The sequence below is a fragment of the Mustela erminea genome, chromosome 7, assembly GCF_009829155.1.
Source record: "Mustela erminea isolate mMusErm1 chromosome 7, mMusErm1.Pri, whole genome shotgun sequence".
Taxonomy (NCBI): domain Eukaryota; kingdom Metazoa; phylum Chordata; class Mammalia; order Carnivora; family Mustelidae; genus Mustela; species Mustela erminea.
In genome coordinates, this window is record NC_045620.1 from 115,643,816 (window position 1) to 115,656,991 (window position 13,176).

At 42.1% G+C, this 13,176-nt stretch overlaps 1 protein-coding gene across 3 annotated transcripts in view; it reads right to left on the minus strand.

Moving 5' to 3' along the window:
• EIF2AK2 (eukaryotic translation initiation factor 2 alpha kinase 2) overlaps positions 1–13,176 on the minus strand; it is a 31,395-nt gene that overhangs the window by 11,780 nt on the left and 6,439 nt on the right. For all 3 annotated transcript variants that reach the window (XM_032353025.1, XM_032353023.1, XM_032353024.1), the window contains 8 exons: positions 12,169–12,326; positions 10,295–10,421; positions 9,672–9,754; positions 9,065–9,158; positions 6,855–6,889; positions 5,334–5,396; positions 3,707–3,829; positions 27–146 (listed from right to left, as the gene is read on the minus strand). In XM_032353025.1, coding sequence (XP_032208916.1) covers positions 27–146; positions 3,707–3,829; positions 5,334–5,396; positions 6,855–6,889; positions 9,065–9,158; positions 9,672–9,754; positions 10,295–10,421; positions 12,169–12,326 — 803 coding nt within the window. The remainder of the gene's footprint in view (positions 1–26; positions 147–3,706; positions 3,830–5,333; positions 5,397–6,854; positions 6,890–9,064; positions 9,159–9,671; positions 9,755–10,294; positions 10,422–12,168; positions 12,327–13,176) is intronic.

Sequence of the window (13,176 nt, forward strand, 5' to 3'; positions counted from 1 at the left end):
GAGCTACGAGAATTCTTTGTAGTTACCTTGAAGGATTTACGCTGTCCTCAGGATGGTAATCTTCTCCAGCCCAGCAATTACAGTACTGAACAATATTTGGGTGATGAAGCTCTGCCAAAGCTTTTACTTCACGCTCTACCTTATTCCTTTAAAGAAACAGGGAAGAGAAAAGTGTCATTATACATCCCTGTAAAAACTACAAGTCCAGTAACAGAAGACAGCTACGTGTGCTTCCTTATTCAACAGTCGCCCTGGTTGTTTAACACTCACCCTGAGTGTTTAACATGGAAGCCAGGAGGAACACCTGGGTGGCTCAGTGGGTTGGGCCTCTGCCTTCGACTCAGGTAGTGATCCCAGGGTCCTGGGATCGAGCCCCGCTTGGGGCTCTCCACTCAGCGGGCAACCTGCTTCCCCTCCTCTCTCTCTCTCTGCCTGCCTCTCTGCCTACTTGTGATCTCTGTCAAATAAATAAATAAAATCTTTAAAATAAAAATAAAAATAAATGGAAGCCAGGAGCCCACGAGCCCACCAAAGGAAAGACTGAACCCACAGAACATACACAGCTGTTCTCATTCTCAACATAACAGAAGAAGCGGTGACTTCATTGCAAGTATCAGATAATTTAAAAGTCATTCGTGGTGGTCTTCAAAATGCCAGTCATGCAAATCTTGGTAACTAATTCACACGTCATATTTTGTTTAGACTTGTGTTAAAATCACTTTGGATTTCACAAGCCAACCCTGTTTGGGCTGCAAGGGTAACCCAGGCAACTTGAAGAACGCCAATCAGAATTTTCAGTGTTTAGTAAAAACAGACAAAGGAGATCTCCTATGCCGAGAAAGGGAGACTGCAGGAGCTTTACATGGATATGGGATCAAGAGCAAAATTCTGTGCTATAAGGAATTAATAAATTTGAGATTTCAAGGGTGAGAGAGGGTAAGCAAACATTTTATAATCCCATTTTTTAAACTTGAAAAGTTCTATACCTACATGTCACAAAATTTATAAGACTAAAGGAAGAAAAAGTACTCATAATTAATAGTCCTAATAGAATCAGTGATTATTTTGGTTTGTTTCTTACTGTCTTTCTTCATACACATTTTTTTGGTGATAACTTAATGACTTTTTTATTAACATAAAATGTATTATTTGCCCCAGGGGTACGGGACTGTGACTCATCCGGCTTACACATTTCATAACACTCACCATAGCACACACCCTCCCCCATATCCATAATCCAGCCACCCTCTCCCTACCCTTTCCCTACCCCCACCCAGGAACCCTCAGTTCGTTTTGTGAGATTAAGAGTCTCTTATGGTTTGTCTCCCTCCCGATCCCATCTTGTTTCATTTTTTTCCCTCCCTACCCCCATGACCCCCCACCCAGTCTCTCATATTCCTCATATCAGAGAGATCGTTTCATACATATTTTTATATACTTATAATTATAGTATATAATTTTTTTTAAGATTTTATTTATTTATCAGAGAGAGAGAGGGGGAGAGAGCGAGCACAGGCAGACAGAATGGCAGGCAGAGGCAGAGGGAGAAGCAGACTCCCCGCTGAGCAAGGAGCCCGATGTGGGACTCGATCCCAGGACGCTGGGATCATGACCTGAGCCGAAGGCAGCTGCTTAACCAACTGAGCCACCCAGGCGTCCCTAGTATATAATTTTTATCCTATTTTTCACATAACAGGTCATCTTTACATTTTCCTTGTTACACAATCTATGTAATCTATACATATCATGTATAACTTTCTCATTAAGATTTCAAAAGTACAAAAAATTAGAACAAATAGTATCATGACCTGCTACCTAGCCATAACCCAGATGAAACAGTTGTTAACTCCTGGCCAATCTGGTTTCATCTATGCTCTGACTCACTTCCTCATTTTCCCTGGATTATTCTGAAGCAAATTCCAGCATCATACCATTTCACGTGTAAATACTTTCAGTATATAAGCCTCACTTTTTTAAAAAAATATTTTATTTATTTATTTGACAGAGAGAAAGAGAGCACAAGTAGGCAGAGAGGCAAGCAGAGAGAGAGAGGAAGGGAAGCAGGCTCCCCACTGAGCAGAGAGCCCAATGCGGGTCTCAATCCCAGGACCCTGAGATCATGACCTGAGCTGGAGGCAGAGGCTTAACCCACTGAGCCACCCTGTTTTGCCATTGAGCAGGGGAGAGAACAGAACATACTTAATCACTTCTTCATTGTTTGACATTTGATTTGTTCTAATGTTTCACTGTGAAACAGTGATTTACATCCTCTTGTACAACTTTTTCCATCACTTGGATAATATCCTTAGAATAGATTCCCACACAGGAAACCCATGTGTCATGGTGAATAAATATTCCAAGTATATTCATAACTGTGTTATACTAATTTATGAAGCCACTAAAAATGTCCAAGATAGTATGTCCTTATCATCGTTAAGTATTACCGTTAAAAAAAAATGCTACTGAATGTACGGAATAACACTTCATTCCTGTCAAGCAAAACAATGTGGAAAGAGGGGCACCTGGATGGCTTAGTCAGCTAAGCGACTGACTCTTGGTTTCAGCTAAGGTTATGGGATCGAGCCCTGTGTCAGACTCCATGCTCGGCATGAAGTCTGCTTGAGATTCTCTGTCCCTCTCCCTCTCTCCCCCAACTCCCCCACCCATGTGTGCTCTCTCTCTCTCGCTCTCTCCCTCTCTCTAAAATAAATAAATAAATCCTTAACACACACACACACACACACACACACCCCAACGTGGAAAGAAAAAGTCTTGTTTTGATGCCAGGTGGATATGGAGGGATTTCAACTGCAAGGCATTGTCCATGGCACAGGAAGTAGGTTTGTTTGGCGGAGAGGAGGAATGGCTAGGTTGCTCACATCGTTTGCCTTAGCCCATGTCCCCTTCCCATCCCTGGCCAAGCTTTCTGAGGACTCTTTTCTTTCAAAAGATTTTATTTATGTATTTGTGAAAGAGGGAGAGGGAGAGAGAGAGAGTGAGAGAGAGAGAGAGAGCATGAGTAGGGGGAGGGTCAGAGGGAGAGGGACAAGCAGACTCCCTGCTGAGCAGGGAGCCCGATGCAGGGCTCGATCCCAGGACCCTGAGATTATGACCTGAGCCAAAGGCAGATGCTTAACCCATTGAGACACTCAGGCATCCCCAAGCTTTCTGATGACTTCTGACTATAAATGCATAACAGATCCCATGTCCCGTGTGGGGATGGCCCAGACGAACACATCCAACTCACAGGACAGTGACAGATAATGATACCTGTTCTTTTTCAGCCACTACATTTTGACATGGCGTATAATGCAATAATAGACAAATGGGACGGGTACCAACTAGCTTGTACCTCTGACCAATCAGTTCGCCTCTTTGGGTCTCAGTCTCCTAATTCGTAAAGTAAGGAGAGGAGACCAGAAAATCTCAAAGGTCACCGTTTCCTAGATGATTCCATAACTTCAGTTTTCATCAAGACAGAACTGAAGGAATGAACAATGGTCTACTCATTTTCTTTTTCAGTGAAATAACCACAGTAAAATGGGGTTATTATGTTAGAGGAAGGCAAGCTCCTGATGAGAGAGTGACATTTTTAAGGAAGACTAGGAAAAAAGTAAATAATCTGCTAACGAAGATGAGAGACATTAAAAAAAGAATTGTGCAGGTTCACAAACCTTCTCATTCAAAGAAACAAACATGTACTTACTCTTTATCATATTTAACACGTTTAATAACATAAATCTTCCCAACAATTTTGTGCTTTGCTTTGAAAACATGACCATATCCGCCTGAGCCAATCGGTGTTATTTCTGTAAAATCATTAACAAACCTGAAAAGAGAAACGCCACTGTTACTCTGAGTTCTGTGGTCCTGGCCCTCTCCCCGCCCCCACCCCACGCTTCCACTCCCCCTTAAGGTCACCAGCAGGAAGACTGTATAACAAACATGGCGCTCCCTTCTAAATAAGAAGAGTGAAACTCTTCAAGCATCAAGTCTTAGTTTCTCTCCCGCTCCTGCTCCCAACATAACATATCTCATGGTCATGCTGGTTCCCCAGCTACCACCAAGCTATCATAAGAGAAATGAGCATGGTCTCTGAGCCTACCTACGTTTGTAACTACCTGGTCTTCCCCTCTCTCTCCAGCCCCACATTCCGTCATTAAGCCCTGGCAGTTCTACTCCCCAAACACATCACAGGTGTGTGCCCACTTTTGCTCATCTCCAACATCTTCACACCAGTTCAAGATCCCGTCAGGCTCCTTCAGAACCGTCCTGGCTCGAACACTCCACTCCCTCTCCTTGCTTTACTCCAATCCATGAGCCACACAGCAAGCAGGGGGAGAAATTCTGAGCATGTCTCTTTGTTTTTGCCTAAACGCTCCAACAGCCTCCTTTTGCTCTCAGCAAACCCCAGGAAGTCCTTAGACGGCCTACAAGGGGTCTCGAGCTTCCCTCCGCAGCTTGTCCGGTGGCACGGCGCCCTTGCTCACCGCACTCCAAGCACACAGCCTCTCCCCCTTGAACACTCACACAGCTCTCCTACCTCCACTTTTCCGCATGTTCTGCTTTTGTGAAGCCACAGACCCCATCTCCCCGTGCTTAACTCATCCTCCAGGCGCCCCCACATGGATGACCCCACAGAAAGCCTTTGCCTCATCCCTCACACTAAACCCAAGGGTCCTATTTCCATTTTGTACCTCATCATTGCTTTCCCTTCACACCTCTGACCAGAGATTATAATTACAGATTTTTCATGTAATTATCATCCCCACAAAACTCTGTGAGGGTGGAAGCTGTTTCTATTTGTTCCCGCTCTAGATCCAATGCCCAGCACAGTGCCAGGTATATATGAGGTCAGTGTCTTCCTGTTGCAAAGAGGTTTCACGTTTGTTTTTGATATTTTGTTTAAACCCAAACACATAATCTATCACAAGAGGAAACTCTTTTCAACATGAAATCTGGAATGGAGCTGGAAAATGGAAAACAGATTCGAGTGGATCTACTTCAATTCCTTTGGGGGTCTTTTGGAAAAAAAAAAATCACTGGCTTAAAGAAATATATATCTTCAATATTAAAAACTTCCATGGATGTCAGAGAAACTCACGTAAGCATCACACAGCTCTACATTTACCACACTCCACTTGGATTCATCTAAACATTACTTCTCCAAGAGACAATGATCCTTTCGGGGTCTGACTGCACTAAAAAAAAAAAGTTAACTGTTCAGAGAGAAATAGAATTAATCTGGCTGGTGTACAATAGTCCCTTCAGAAGATCTGTCAAATGAGCAAACATATCCTTAAACAGATCTTTTATACAGGTTTCCCTCTTACCTTTCTTCCACAGTGTACTTGTTTTCTTTGCTCACAGGAGAGTTAAAGGTAGGTGCCAAAGTTCTAAAATTTAAGAGAAGAATATAAAACTCAAGTAAAACTCAAATAAAAGAGAACTTTATGTCATGCACTAGTTTTTTTTATATTCTGAATCCACTATTAAAATTACAGGGCAGGGGCGCCTGGGTGGCTCAGTGGGTTAAAGCCTCTGCCTTCGGCTCAGGTCATGATCCCAGGGTCCTGGGATCGAGCCCCGCGTCGGGCTCTCTGCTCAGCAGGGAGTCTGCTTCCTCCTCTCTCTCTCTCTCTGCCTGCCTCTCTGCCTACTTGTAATCTCTGCCTGTCAAATAAATAAATAAAATCTTTAAAAAGTAATAATAATAAATAAAATAAAATTACAGGGCAGAACGTGTTAACCTTTCTTTTATAAAACAGTATACTGACAGTTCTCCTCTGTCCACTAATAATTTTTCATTCCTTTCCTGATTCCTTTTTTTTTTTTTTTGCCTTACCACATTCAATGTTGGTGATCTACCCGCTTCTCCTTTCTCCCCTACAGACTCAAAACCAAAGAAAACAGATCTCCTTGCTCCTGGTCTTTGTACTTTATTCCTGGAGGGTGGTGAGCCATGCGCTCTGGGAAGTGCAAGCCCCAGTGAAAACTAAACATATTCAAATTGCTATCTTCCCCCTAAGCCCTCAAGTCCTGAACTTTCTTAACCCCATCAGTGCCCATGATTCCCATCTGTGTCTCATCCACAAGGACCAATCTTCAAATCCTTTCTCCTTTGCCTCTTCTTCACCCCGTTATTGCAACTCTATTCCCTCAAATCCTGTCCTCTCTTCCCGTACAGTCGGTCTTGCAAATTCTCCTCACCCCTCGTCACTGCCATGATAACCAAGATGTCGGATCACCTTCCACACACCTCTCCTGCCTCCTCCACCCAAACACCCACATCAGGAATCATCGCTCCCTGACACATCGCCTCTGGTTCAGAATATATTGGTGGCCCATTATGGCCCCTATTGCAGTCCCATCCTCACTGATGACTCAGAGTTATATCTTTGTTTTTCTCTTCTGTTCCAGAAGCCAATCCATCGTTATGAATAGAACCTTTGATCTTTTCCTTTTCTTACCCAAGTCATTATACCAACCCCACCCTACCTGCTATCTGCAAAATAATGCAGTTCTCTGGAAAGTGCCTCTCCAAGGGTCACTTCTGTCAGCCTCGTCCAAAATAATGCCCTTAACCAATGTCTCTAGTGATACCCCCACAGGCCCTTTCCTCTACAGTGCAGTGTGTACATAAATTCGAAGACTTCTCTACGTATGTAAAATCACTTGTTTATAGATTTCAAGCTTTTGGGGGATCCTTAACCATGCTTTCTACTTCTGAAATTCCACTCAAAGAAGGGTATATAGTACTCTCCAAATATTGAAGACCTAGTAAATAAAGTTAACAGCCTAAGTCTGAAACAAAACTTCATTTCCAAATACAGGCACTGCATCACGATACCCACCTTTTCACCTTCTTTTCACTACTTCTGACATTGCTCTGGAACAAAAGAAAATGAAAAACAGTTTGAGATGATTAAATCAGTTATCTTGCTTTATCCTCCTGTGCTTCTAGATGGTTCTGTGATATTTCTGGCTTATTAGATGAACGAGCCTCATCAACTTAGGTATTCTCATAAAGCCCTGCTTCTCAGTTTACTTGGCTAGATGCTTCTCAGTTTACTTGGCTAGATCAAAGTTCTCACTGTTATAGCAACTAGACAGATAAGTCAGTAGGGGAGGGGGACAAAAAAGCAATCAGGGCAAGTTCAGCCGAAGCACTGATTCCCCCAGGACAGACCACAGACCCTCTGGTGATCCCCCTGGGCCGGTGGGTGTCAATAAGAAGGCGTACATCACAGTCCTCTACAGTGCTAAAGACTCAGATGGAGCTCAGGGATCCAGTCTAAAATAATTCCCCAAGTGCTTCTTATCTGGTTATCAGTTAAAAATGGCAATGCTAGGGGCCCCTCGGTGGCTCAGTCATTAAACGCCTGCCTTCAGCTCAGGTCATGATCCTGGGATGGAACCCCACATCAGATTCCCTGATCAGTGGGATGCCTGCTTCTCCCTCTCCCACTCTCCCTGCTTGTGTTCCCTCTCTCGCTGTCTTTCTCTCTGCCAAACAAATAAGTGGCTCAGTTGGTTAAGCAGCTGCCTTCGGCTCAGGTCATGATCCCAGGGTCCTGGGATCGAGTCCCACATCAGGCTCCTTGCTTGGCAGGGAGCCTGCTTCTCCCTCTGCCTCTGCCTGCCTCTTTGTCTGCCTGTGCTCGCTCGCTCTCTCTCCCTCTGTCTCTGGCAAATAAATAAATAAAATCTTAAAAAAAAATTTTTGAAAAAAAAAAGAAAAAGAAAAAATGGCAATGCTAATAATTTCATTTTTAGCACAAATTAATAATTTTAATATTTAGCAAAAAAAGAGGAATCGTCACTCTCAAAATCTCAAAAGTTAATTTCACATAGCTATACCTTATTCATATTCACTGTTATTCTGGTAGGTTTTGTAGTATTACCAATCTGAATATGTTGACACGGAGGGGGGAGCATCAAACTCTGAGTTTATGAGCTCAGAACACTTCCCTCTGTGTGATGACTACAGTATATTAATGTAGCCATGCTGTTAATGGACAATGTTTCTTAAGTCTCTTCCTGTTACAAATGAGGTTGCAAGAAATATGTTTCTTTGTACACACGTAGGAGTGCTTCTCTAGGACACATCCCCAGGAATGGAACTGCTTGAAGGCATGGCATCCACACCCTCCATTTCGCTCCATATGGCCAAACTGTTCCCCCCAATGGTTGTACCAACCTATACTTCTACCCACAGCACATGGTCGTTACAATCAGGAACACCACTCTGCAACACTTAGTATCGCCAGGCTCAAATTTTGCCACGGTGATGGGTTTAGAGAAGTACCTAACTGCTGTTTTGATCTGCATTTTCCCTATTACCATGCAGTAAAGCATCTTTTCATATTTTTGTTGCCTATCTGGGTATCTCTTCTCTGAATTGCTCTGTTTAGATCCTTTTCCACATTTTTCTGAGCTGCCCTTCTTTTTCTTATTGATTTGTTTCAAGTTTGTTATAAATACGGCACTTATGCAACATGAACTGTCACCACAAAAATTATCTGGTTTTTAAGTTTAGTTCTGACTTTTGTTTAAATCAGACTAAATATTAAAGGACATTATGAAGTACTGTCTGAGATCACAGGAACATATGGAAACATAAAAGCGAGTAGGGAGAGGAAGATGCAAGCGATCAGTGGAAGAATTCTGCATGTGAGGGGCGGGGGTTAATAAAGAAAGGAGGGATGTCTGAGTGGCTCAGTCTGGTTAAGGCGCTGCCTTCGGCTCAGGTCATAACCCCAGGGTCCTCGGATCGAGTCTCTCATTGGGTGCCTCCGCCCACTGCTCTGCCTGCTTGTGTGCTCACGCACTCTCTCTCCCTGACAAACAAACAAATAAATAAATAAATAAAATCTTAAAAAAAGAGAGAGAAAAGAAAAGAAAGAAAGAAAGGAGAAAGCCAAAATGCTGCCACATATTAATAGGAAACTAGAGTGTATGAGATAAAAGTGGGAAAATGACGGATGAGGACTGGAGGCAATTGTTAAATGAGGAAACCCAACAGAGAAAAAGATGATCAGGAAGCTAGAGGCTAATACTGTACCAGAGGAGATGAAGAGGTGTTGACACTGTTGCTGTTACAATTTCTTTCCGGTGCATTTGGTGAGGAATCATTTTCAAGTGGTGATTTTGAGGCACTAGAAGAAAAGGGGATCATTATTAATTGGTCAATGCTGCCTATCTTCTGTTGATCAGGATTATGGACATTGGAGAGGGTATGTGCTTTGATGAGTGCTGTGAAGTGTGTAAACCTGGTGATTCACAGACCTGTACCCCTGGGGATAAAAATATATGTTTATAAAAAAAAAAAAAAAAGAATTCTTTCTCTAAATTCTCCTTAAACATTAAGCATTTTCATAAAAATGTGACCTCTCGGGACGCCTGGGTGGCTCAGTTGGTTAAGCAGCTGCCTTCGGCTCAGGCCATGATCCCAGCGTCCTGGGATCGAGTCCCACATCGGGCTCCTTGCTCCGCAGGGAGCCTGCTTCTCCCTCTGACTCTGCCTGCCACTCTGTCTGCCTGTGCTCGCTCTCGCTCGCTCTCTCTCTGACAAATAAATAAATAAAAAATCTTTAAAAAAAAAAAAAAATGTGACCTCTCAGGCAGCAATCTAAATTTGTTAAATATCACCACTATTTGTCCACACTTACGATATGTTTTTCACCAAAGTGCTGTTTCCGGAGTCACTAGACAAAGTAGTCCAAGAATCACTGGATGCTGCTGAGTCCTCTTTCTGAAAGAAAGAGTACCCCTTAGGAGTTTTAAGAGCAATTACATCACTTCTCCACACGTTTCAGTCTCTGTGTGCTAACTACCAGATTTATTTATGGATGCTTGATCTAGATTTAAAAAACGACCCTGGGGGCACGTGGGTGGCTCAGTGGGTTAAGTGTCTGCCTTCGGCTCAGGTCCTGATCTCAGGGTCCCGGGATCAAGTCCTACATCAGGCTCCCTGCTCAGGGTGAGAGTCTGCTTCTCCCTCTCGCCCTCTTTCTGCACCCCCCAAACTCTCTCTCTCACTCCCTCTCACTCTCTCAAATAAATAAAACCTTCAAAAAACCCAAAGCACCCAACAACCCCGAGTTGCCAACAGAACTTTGCTCTCTGGGGTCTCCTGGCCCCATGGCTCGTGGCTCATTGATGAAACACAGAATGGAGGAATCCTTTTGCTCTGTGACTGGCTGTCTTGGCATCATCTAAATGCAGTCTTACGTCAAATCCACTTCAAAAAGAATCTTAAAATTTATAAGTTAAATCCAAGGGCAGTACATACCATGAAGGCCTTCTCTGACTCTATCTGCTCATATGCAAATTTCGCGGCCATCTGTTTTGCCTCCTGCTTAGTAGCACCTTCACCAACAGCATATTCTTTCTGTCCAATCTTGCATCTATAATAAAATCTAGGAGAAACGATAAAGAATATTCACCCAAATATCAAAAAACAAACAAACAAACAAAAACAGTAAATCTAACTCAGGATTTGGAAACAAACACAGATGAACAAAGATCTTAAAATCCCCCTAACTTAATGGGTAGGTTTACAGTTTCTATCTTGTAGCATATAAATTTTTGATAAGACGGCTGGCCGATTTGCTAGAATAACCAGGACTGGTTGATGTCTCTGCTCGCATTTTTCAGGCAACTTCTTTTTGTTGCTTCACCGAAAGATCTGGTGAAAAAGGAACTTGATGGGGATTTTAAAAAATTCCTCAAAGGTCAAAAGATCCAGAGGTAGAGAAGGAAGAGAGATCTGGGGAATTTTTCAGAGATGCTCAAATGGAAAGAAAAAGCCTACGTTGGGAAAGTAGGACTTCTACAGGAGAAACAATAAGGTTACAGTGTTTTGTAGGGAATCGGCAAATCAGAGATTTGGTTCTAACTTCAGGATTTTCTGCTCCCTGTTCATGTGTCCACAGACCTAAGGAAATCCCCATAGTGCAAGAGCTCCATGAAGTCCATGCCCTCCTCATAGGAGATGTAAGAATATTTGTGGTGAGGCAAGGATCCAATTATAGAAGAACTCTAGTTAAGGTGGAAAAGCAATGGACCTGGTAAGCCTCAGGGAGTTACTATATATTACTTCAAAATTATTCCAGTATTATTGGCCATGGAGGCAAACACATCCAACCAGGGTGAGTCTTCCCTCCTGGACCCTGAAGGCAGAACTAGATTGAGTGACTGGGTGGTGTGTACGGCCCCTATTCTCCCAGGTACCCTTAAGTAGATGTCTTCTCTCTTTTAGGTAACTCATATTAGAGTGTTTAATCCCAAGGAAGCAAACAGGGTGAGCTCTGAGACAATAGAACAGCCTCCTACTTTACTGAGATCCACTCACACAATTCACTGTGGACTCTTCCATGCCAAAGAATACTCTTCTGTTTTCCTCTTCCTGGTTCTGGCCTAAAAGCCATCAGAGTTTTCAAAGTCCGTAACTTTTCAGAGTCAATTCAGAGGCCGGTGTTCTGAGGTGGTTATTTGGACTATTTGCCACTTAGATTTTTTTTTTTTGGTTGTAGCCAAGAAGCAATTTCCTTCAGGCTCATTTACTTTCTGCGTTTACCAGTTCCTATCCATTCTTTATCCTCACTTCCAAAGTCTTGGCAATTCTGAAACTCTCCTCCGTCTCACCCTTCATATTTCTTAAATCACAGCCTATGGCTAAAACCCGTTTCTCTTAAGATATGATATTTGTCTAGAGAGTGACACCATTTAACTGAATTTGAAGGACAAACACCTAGACAAATGGCTCTCTAATCTGATGATGGTGAAAGAGTCATTTTACCTACACCTGTGGTCCAGTCTTTGTCACACAGCCACTCCCCCTGTGACCTGTGACCATCTCCACACACCCCTCCCCCAGCAGGGCACCCCATTCTCTCTTAGATCTCCTGTAGACTAAACCATCCAGATATACCTCAGAAATAAAGGATTCCCCATATTCAATCCATTAATGTATATGGGTCCCATCTTCAGCAATTAAATATTTTAATTATAAAAATGACCAATTGTGTGTAAGTCATATAAAACCTTCCATGCAAAAGGCCCCAAAAAGGAGGACAAATATTTCTGGAAAATTAGACATGAAAACAACCCCATTCTATTGCTTAGATACAATGAGACAGAAGGAAAAGATGAACTACATCTCACCTTTCTGGCCCAGATTTGTTCAGTTCACATTGTTCATAATTTACAGATAGTTTTTCCTTCTGGGCAAGCCTATTCAAGCGGCCTATGAAATTCTCAATGGATCCTATTCCTAGTCCTTCTGAAGTATCTGTTGTTGTCAGTGATAAAGAACTAACTGCCTACAAAGAAAAAAAAATCTTGTTTAATACAGATGAAAACAAAGATTTAACCATTTTATTTCCTCTAATAAAATTACTATGAACAATTTGAAAGACAACTTAGATTTCATGTACTGCCCTAGTCTACTATCTTCTTGAGTAAAAGTCTAAGTATATGTCTTTTTCTACCAGAAAAAAACCCATGAGAAAAAAAGATAACAATAACTATAACTAGATAACTATAACTATAAAAGGAACCATCCTTTTATAGTTTCCTACAGAAAAACAAAGTAGTCAACTTCCTCATTTATCCACCCAAAATACTGTAACACTGTCTACCTCATGTTAGATTTTATAAATCTCAAAAAACAAGATAGCCGATGTACAAGTAAAGCTATATCCTGGATCACAACTTATTGGGAAAAAGTAATATAACAGCACCATTCATTCCATTCTTATCTCTACCTTTTTCCTAATCTGACAAAACCCTGTCCAAAGTTTTTCTACTTTATTGATCTTGTCAAAGAACTAACTTTTGGCTTTATGGACCTTCTTTATTATTTCTTGATTTTCTTTTACATTAACGTTTGGCCTTGCTGTTATTTTCTTTCTTCTGCTTTTTTTTGGGGGGGTGGGGGGGAAGGCATTCTATTGTTCCTTTCCTAACTTCTCAGGCTCATTAACATTTTGTGAGTTTGTAATTTTGCCAGATTTACTTTTCCCAGTTTTGTCACAAGGGTGACATCCTTGAGGAAGACTTTTCAGGCAAGTATCTTAAAAGTCAATGTTTTCAAGATTTTCAGTATCTGAGAAAAGATCTTCTTTGGTCCCACATGTAAATGACTACTTGTCTCATTTTATTGCCAGTTCT